Genomic DNA, 8,784 nt, shown 5'->3' on the forward strand with positions numbered 1-8,784 from the left:
GAAAAAGCTGTAAAAAAAAAAAAACATGCCTGTCCCCATGTAAAAAATGTTGCCTAAATACCTAATTACTGGTTCTGCTACTTTTGGTGACAATAACTACAATCAAGCCTTTTCCAAAACTGCCACCGAGACTTTCATGTCGCTGTGAGGGAATTTTCTCCCACTCTTCTCTGCACAATTGTTTTATTTCACCACAATGGAGGGTTTTTAAACATGAACCGCCTGTTTAAGGTCAATGAGATTTTAGTTGACTAGTCCACTCCAAAACCTTTTTATTTTTATTTTTGATGGCCATTCATAGATGTACTTGCCGGTGTGTATTAGATCATTGTTCTGCTGCATGAACCAAGTGTGCTTGAGCTTGAGGTCAGGAACTGACGTGTGGACATTCTCTTTCAGGATTAATGGTAGAGCACAGAATTCAAGGTTCCATCAATTAGTGACGAGGATGGACAGGATCAGAAATGAGTTTATTAGAGGGACAGTGCATGTAGGACGTTTTGGAGACAAGGTGAGGGAGGTGAGATTGAGATGGTTTGGATATGTGCAGAGGAGGGACATGGGGTATATCAGTAGGAGAATGCTGAGGATGGAGACACCAGGAAGAAGGAAAAGAGGAAGACCAAGGAGGAGGTTTATGGATGTGGTGAGGGAAGACATGCAGGTAGATGGTGTGAAAGATGCAGAAGGAGAGGACAGGGGGGTATGGAGACGGATGATCCTCTGTGGCGCCCCCTAATGGGAGAAGCCAAAAGAAGAAGAAGAAGCTAAAGGCTTCCAAAAGTCATTAACAGACATTCTCCTTGAAAGCCGGCCTTCTCTCCTTCTTTTCTTGCCTGCTCAACCCATGGCCATAGCTTGTTTCTTGCATCATTTGTGCAAAAAGTCAGATCCTCCAAGATCCGGACCTTCTGCTGCTTGAGTACGGCTGATGTTCCGGCATCCTTCCAGACTTTGTGACTGAGAGATAAACTGCACAGTAATACGCCATGAAGATTTTTGTTTAGTTCAGTCTGTGAGCAATATCGGTGAATAGGAAGGGGGAAAAAAAGAGAAATATTTAGTACTTTTTCAGAAAACTTACTAAATATCTCCTTTTTTCCCTTCCTTCTCCTCCTTCCTCCTGTTTCTCCCCTTTTCCCTTCTTTCTTTCTCTTCTTTTCCTTTCAAATATACATTCCTCTGTATAGCTCTAGGGGCGGTTTAGAAATATTTTAGCTCACCAAAATCTGCAAAAAATATAGTTTGTCAGCAGAGCTCTGACTTAAACATGTTACACAGACGCCCAACCCCCCCCCCCCCATCCTTCCTTTAATTCCTTCTTCTTTAATTCCCTCCTCCTGCCCCCTCTTCCTCCCTCCCCCTCTTCCTCCCCTCGACGTCATGACGTACTGTACGTGCTGACGCAGGCGTGACGTGCAGCGCGGGAACTTTCATTCTGTTTACGGAAGTCAGGATGTCACGTGGATTCTTTCATACCGCTTACTAGAGTTTATAACTTTTATAATCGCGTTTATACACTTGTATTAATCGCGAAAGAGCTTCAGAGAGATGAATAATGATAAAAGGTGATTTGAGTGAGAGTTAAACACAGAGATGGATCTCGAGGCGGATATTATCGAGTTCCGAGTTCCAACTGAAAACAATAAAACTCTGTTTATTTGGGAAATTCAGCCCTCACACTCCGAGGCGTTTATTTATGTGAGTAGATTCACCTTTTATTATTATTTATTATTCTCATAATGATTTAATTTCTCCAGAATGACTGCACTTTTAAAGATTAACAGCGAATCATTGATCAGGACATCAGAAGGAATGAATGAAAAATTCCTGCAGATCTCAAAAAGATATACAGATTTATAAATATAACATCTCAGAATCTATTAGAAACACTCAGAGAGGTTAGTTTTCATTTTTAATCATGAATAACTGAATCATTATTATCAATAGATAGATAGATGCACTGTATTGCCAAAAGTATTGGGACACCTGATCATGTTCCACTAGATGTTGGAGTGTGTTTATGGATATTTGTCTTCATCATCCACAAGTGTGTTATGAAAGTCAGGTACTGATGTAGGTGAGGAGACCTGGGGTGCAGTCAGCTTTCACATTCATCCCAAAGGTGTTCAGTAGGGATGAGATCAGAGCTCCTTGAAGATCTTCCTCTCCAAAGCATGTAAACCAGATCTTCAAGGAGCTCACTGTGTGCACAGGGGCATCACCATGCACCAGGTTTGGGTTTCCAAGTTCAAGTGAATGCAAAATGTTATTAGAGTGCATCTAAAGACGTCCTGTGCAATTGAGTGCTTCCAGATTTGTGGCAACAAATTAGAAAAGAACTACATACAGCAGGAAAGGGCAGGTGTCCCAATACTTTTGGCAGTGTAGTGTAGATAATTAAAAAATGATACTTAAAAAGAGTTGAGTATCAGAGTCTCAGTTACAGTAACTCCAGGTGTACCTTAAAGATTTAAACATTAAATTCATTGCAATACTGAAACCAAATCCATACCATCTCTCAGTGTCTCCTAATTCTATACTGTTTATTATCACCTGCATCATGTGACCTTCTCCTGAGTCTTGTTTGCTTTAACAGGAGTCTCTGTGCAGTGTGTATTCTTCCTTTGGAGCGCTCTACCTGGTGAAGGTGTGTCCCAACGCCTCTGTGGCAGCGCCGGGGTTTTACGCACTGGTCAAGTTTTACTCCTCTGCCCAGGCGTCCAAGGCTCAAAGATCCACAGATAAACAGTGTCTGTTCCAGGAAGTTCCTCTCAAAGTAATGTAGCACTTCCATTATTTTCCAGCTTTTTTTTTTTACATTTCTCATTAAGGCGTGGCGCATCAAAGTGCTTCCTTTAATGTGTTCGTTCACAGGTGCAATGCATGGCCAAAAGTATTGGGGCACCCGACTTTTCCAGCCACATGTGGTTCCTCCTCAAACTGCTGGTGGCACACAATTGTACGTCTTTGGACGTGGTTGCATGGCATTTTCCCTTCACTTAAACTAGGAGAGTCTAGGAGAGTTGGAGTGGAAGATCTCCTGCTTTAGCGCTCCAGCCCTTTTAGATGATTTTTTTAATGCTCTCTGCATCCCAGACCTTCTCACCTCACCTACATCAGTACCCGACTTTACATACATCCTTGTGGGTGAATGAATCTCACACAAATCTCCTCAAAATCTAGTGGAACATCTTTCCAGAAGAGTGGAAGTTAGTATAAAAGCAAACGGGGGCTGGATGTAGAATGGGATGTTCAAAAAGCACACGATCTCATGATCAGGTGTCCACAACATTGTAGTTATATATTGGGATGTTTCTTCTTTCAATAATAGGATTTTTGTTCATTCCATTTTGCAGTTTGTCTTTTTGCAGACCGTTTGGTTTTTTTTTTCTGTTATAACCTACACTCCACCACTAGATGTCAGTGTTTACCACAATTCCATCCACCTCACTGAGAAAACTAAAGGTCCTGTTTATTATATAAGATTTCCTGGATTTTAATAATTGAATAGCCTAATTAAAAAAAAAAATTGATGATGCTGCATTTGAGAAAAATACCGCCATCTCTGAAGGTTGATATTTAGGTTTTTTTTTCTTTGTAACAAAGGCAAAGAGACCTGATAATATCCATGTAGCCCTACATAAAACGAAGCCATGGTACTACAGGACACTACTAATACATTAATTTTGATGATAATAAAAAAAAATCATAAATAAAATGACTCTGCAGGTCTTATATGAAATAATGTTAGTGTGCTATTTAACTCTCTACAGAACAGAGGTGTTTTATTCTGTTTTTAAACTGTATATTTATGATTTATAAGATGGACAGGTACATAAATATAAAAGATTTGTATCTCTTACATCCTTACAGAGGATGATTCTTTTTTCCCCGTTTAGAAAAAAGCATGTTCAGCTCTACTCAGTTCCATATTTGCACAATATTTAGGGATTCACTCTTGCACAATATGGAAACTGAAAGATACTACAACACTGCATTGCTGCACATCTGATGAATAACATCAAAAAAAAAGTTTTATGTCTGGATTCTGTTTCTGTATCCATCTGTCTGAATTGCCTAATGAATATTCTGTACTTTATTTAAAAAAAATAAAACCATCTGATCATAAGATTGGTATGTGCTCCTTTTTGAACATCCTATTCCACCTTTAATCTCCATTTGCTCTTATAAGAAGCTCCACTCTTCTAGAAACACTTCAGCCACAAGGGTGTTGGTAAAGTCTGAAGAAGGTGAGAAGGTGAGGAGGTTCCTGAGTTGCAGTCGGCATTCACGTTCATACCAAAGGTGTTCAATAGGGTTGGAGCTCTATAGCAGGAGGACTTCCACTCCAACCCACATGGAGCTTCATGGAGCTGGCGTTGTGCACTTTGTGTAATGCTGGAACAGGTTTGGGTCTCTTAGTAAAATGTAATGGTCCTGAATCCAAAAACCTCATACCTCAGGCGTTCCAATACTTTTGACCACACAGTGTTGAAGATATAATGATATGTAAATGTGTTGTGATTGTACACCATTATAATATTCATACAGTAAGGAAAATAAGTATTTGAACACTCTGCTATTTTGCAAGTTCTCCCACTTAGAAATCATGGAGGGGTCTGAAATTGTCATCGTAGGTGCATGTCCACTGTGAGAGACATAATCTAAAAAAAAAAATCCAGAAATCACAATGTATGATTTTTAAACTATTTATTAGTATGATACAGCTGCAAATAAGTATTTGAACACCTGTCTATCAGCTAGAATTCTGACCCTCAAAGACCTGTTAGTCTGCATTTATAATGTCCACCTCCACTACATTTATTATCCTAAATTAGATGCACCTGTTTGAGGTCGTTAGCTGCATAAAGACACCTGTCCACCCCATACAATCAGTAAGAATCCAACTACTAACATGGCCAAGACCAAAGAGCTGTCCAATGACACAAGAGACAAAATTGTACACCTCCACAAGGCTGGAAAGGGCTACGGGGAAATTGCCAAGCAGCTTGGTGAAAAAAGGTCCACTGTTGGAGCAATCATTAGAAAATGGAAGAAGCTAAACATGACTGTCAATCTCCCTCGGACTGGGGCTCCATGCAAGATCTCACCTCGTGGGTCCTCAATGATCCTAAGGAAGGTGAGAAATCAGCCCAGAACTACACGGTAGGAGCTGGTCAATGACCTGAAAAGAGCTGGGACCACCGTTTCCAAGGTTACTGTTGGTAATACACTAAGACGTCATGGTTTGAAATCATGCATGGCACGGAAGGTTCCCCTGCTTAAACCAGCACATGTCCAGGCACGTCTTCAGTTTGCCAATGACCATTTGGATGATCCAGAGGAGTCATGGGAGAAAGTCATGTGGTCAGATGAGACCAAAATATAACTTTTGGGTCATAATTCCACTAAACGTGTTTGGAGGAAGAAGAATGATGAGTACTATCCCAAGAACACCATCCCTACTGTGAAGCATGGGGGTGGTAGCATCATGCTTTGGGGGTGTTTTTCTGCACATGGGACAGGGCGACTGCACTGTATTAAGGAGAGGATGACCGGGGCCATGTATTGCGAGATTTTGGGGAACAACCTCCTTCCCTCAGTTAGAGCATTGAAGATGGGTCGAGGCTGGGTCTTCCAACATGACAATGACCCGAAGCACACAGCCAGGATAACCAAGGAGTGGCTCTGTAAGAAGCATATCAAGGTTCTGGCGTGGCCTAGCCAGTCTCCAGACCTAAACCCAATAGAGAATCTTTGGAGGGAGCTCAAACTCCGTGTTTCTCAGCGACAGGCCAGAAACCTGACTGATCTAGAGAAGATCTGTGTGGAGGAGTGGGCCAAAATCCCTCCTGCAGTGTGTGCAAACCTGGTGAAAAACTACAGGAAACGTTTGACCTCTGTAATTGCAAACAAAGGCTACTGTACCAAATATTAACATTGACTTTCTCAGGTGTTCAAATACTTATTTGCAGCTGCATCATACAAATAAATAGTTAAAAAATCATACATTGTGATTTCTGGATTTTTTTTTTTAGATTATGTCTCTCACAGTGGACATGCACCTACGAAGACAATTTCAGACCCCTCCATGATTTCTAAGTGGGAGAACTTGCAAAATAGCAGCGTGTTCAAATACTTATTTTCCTCACTGTATCTACAGTATTCACATCTTGGATAAAGTACCATCCTTTTGTTTCTGTGCAGGTGAGACTGAGCACAAAGCAGAACCCGAAGTTCTTGTCTGAATCCCAGTCCCTCAGCAATGCTAAGTGCCAAGACTTGGCTAATCATTACCTCGGTTACAACGGCTGGTCTACTCGCATCATCACTGTGAGTAACTTCCATAGACGTGTAATACCAATCTTTCATCTACGTTTCATCCAAAACCGTAATCTCGCTGCAAAAGGATTCTGCAGTACTTCTGTTCCAGAAGATCCATCATGTTGGTGGATTTTAGCTCATATCAGATTCTTAGCTCTATTGTCCACTTACAACTTCTCATGAACTGCTGAAATGCTCATTTTCAGTGTTTCTTCTCCCCAGGTGAAAGAAATATCGCAGTGTGCAGATGCGGGTTGGAGTTTGGACGCAGGCAGCCAGGGAGAGCTGCTGAAATACGGCTGTATCGTGGAGCTGATTCTCCCTCGGCATGGAGTGACGTGCCGTGGGGTTGGTGTCGCTGAGGAGGTGGTGGATAAGGAGAAAGGTGAGGGAGCCATGCTGGTATTGTATCTCATACTGTCCTATCCAGTTTTATCTGAATAGATACACTGTTATTCTCTTATGGGAAACTAATCAGGAGCAGAGTGTTGGGGTGCGAGCCGACGTGTGATGTTTCCTAATAGCAGCAGTGGATGAAGTACAAGCGTGTATTTGAGTTGTGTGACTCCAGTAAAAGTGTCTCTTTAAACTTTCACTTGAGTAAAAGTACAAACGTTTTCACCTTCAAATGTTCTTCAGTCTCCAAAGTAGTGATTTATTATAACTCTAATGTTCCTGTTATCATTTTTATCACAAGATTCTTTACTTAATCACCTCAGTTTATGTGTAAAGACTCGAATGTGACTCTCAGCACACTGATCTATTAATAGAATGATATTAAAGACTCAAACACTGATTGATTTCTATTATAATGATCATGAACCCAAAACCTTCTTTTCATCTACTTCAGTAAAAACGTGTAAACGAGGTCACGCGTGTTGTGGTGAGTTCCAGTCTGGAGTTTCTTCATCATTTATTCCTCTCTAAATGTTCTGCTTGATGTTGAACTGATGCTGAACTGTATGTTGGTGATCAGTAGATGCACCGAGCGCCGATCAGAACACGTGTAAAACAGAGCGTGCGCTCGATCCTGATTGGTGACTCGCTGCGTGTTTCACCAGTTACGTTTTTATCCTCGTAAATAAAAAGGAACGACTGATTTCACTAAATGTAGTCGAGTAAAAAAAAATAATTTACTTTGAAATGTAGTGAAGTTACAGTAAAAATCTCCCCGAATAGAAACACTTCAGTAAACGAATTACATTTACTTCATTACTGCTCAATGCTGCCTAATAACACGTTTCTGTTCTATTATGTGTTTAAATTCTCAACATATTGATTTATTCATTAATAAAACATTGTTCCATTTATCCATTTATTATCGGACTAAATAACACCAGCTGTCTTTTATTATTACTTACATTTCAGCTGATCATGAACCCTGTGTATACTGTATATATTATATTATATTATATTATATTATATTATATTATATTATATTATATTATATTATATTATATTATATTATATTATATTATATTATATTATATTATATTATATTGGGGAGTGGTGGCTCCAGCGGTTAAGGCGCTGGGTTGCCGATCGGAAGGTCTGGGGTTCTCGCCAAGCTGCCACTCTTGGGCCCTTGAGCAAGGCCCTTAACCCACTATGCTCCGGGGGTCCCTTACGAGGGAAATATCAAGGTCCGTGACGTCGGAGTGACGTGGGGCCGCCTTCCCGTGGGCTCACCACCTGCAGGAGGGACCGTAAGGGACGGTGCTGTGAGGATTGGGCAACAGTCGAAGGCGGGGGTCTGCTTAGACTGCTGCCCCCGCGACCTGAATTACGGATAAGCGGGAGAAAATGAATGAATGAATGAATATATTATATTATGTTATATTATATGTTATATTATATATTGGTATATATTATATCATGTTATATATTATATTATATATTGTTATATTATTTATCTATATATATATATATATAAAGCTGAAATACCACTGACTGACTCACTCACTCATCACGAAATCTCAAAAACCACTATACGGATTGCAATGAAATTTGGAACATACCTTCCTCTTGGGTCTTAGGTGCTCACTAAGAAAGGGTTTTGAAAAATTCGCCCTGGATCACGGCTAACTCGCGTAAAACCCGATTTCTCACGCATTGTAAATTCTTCGAAATAACAGTACGGATCCTAATGAAACTTACTACATTGTTTCTTATTAGATGTTAAACGCCCGATAAAAATGATTTTCACAGTAGTTTGCCCTGTATCCTTACTACAAAGGGGGAGTACGTTATTTGTTGACGTTACGTTCTGATCTCTGATCATCCAGACCTGCTCAGTGCTTTACTGCTTATTACCATATTGCTTAGCGTTCTGCCTTCCGTAGCGAAGCACGGGCACTTTCAGCTAGTATATTATATATATATTGTTATATTATATATTATATTATATATTGTTATATTATATATTATATTATATATATTCTGTATTACACTGAGATT

At 40.2% G+C, this 8,784-nt stretch overlaps 1 protein-coding gene across 1 annotated transcript; it reads left to right on the top strand.

The window, feature by feature from the left end:
* Positions 1 to 1,406: 1,406 nt before the first annotated feature.
* Positions 1,407 to 6,771, top strand: rdm1 (RAD52 motif containing 1; the record flags this gene model as incomplete). Its single annotated transcript, XM_083523896.1, has 4 exons — positions 1,407 to 1,701; positions 2,600 to 2,779; positions 6,211 to 6,336; positions 6,550 to 6,771. Exons 1-4 carry the CDS (start codon positions 1,597 to 1,599, stop codon positions 6,769 to 6,771), a joined length of 633 nt encoding a protein of 210 aa, XP_083380022.1. The 5' UTR covers positions 1,407 to 1,596.
* Positions 6,772 to 8,784: the final 2,013 nt, after the last annotated feature.

Source organism: Silurus aristotelis, assembly GCF_946808225.1.
Source record: "Silurus aristotelis genome assembly, chromosome: 21".
Taxonomy (NCBI): domain Eukaryota; kingdom Metazoa; phylum Chordata; class Actinopteri; order Siluriformes; family Siluridae; genus Silurus; species Silurus aristotelis.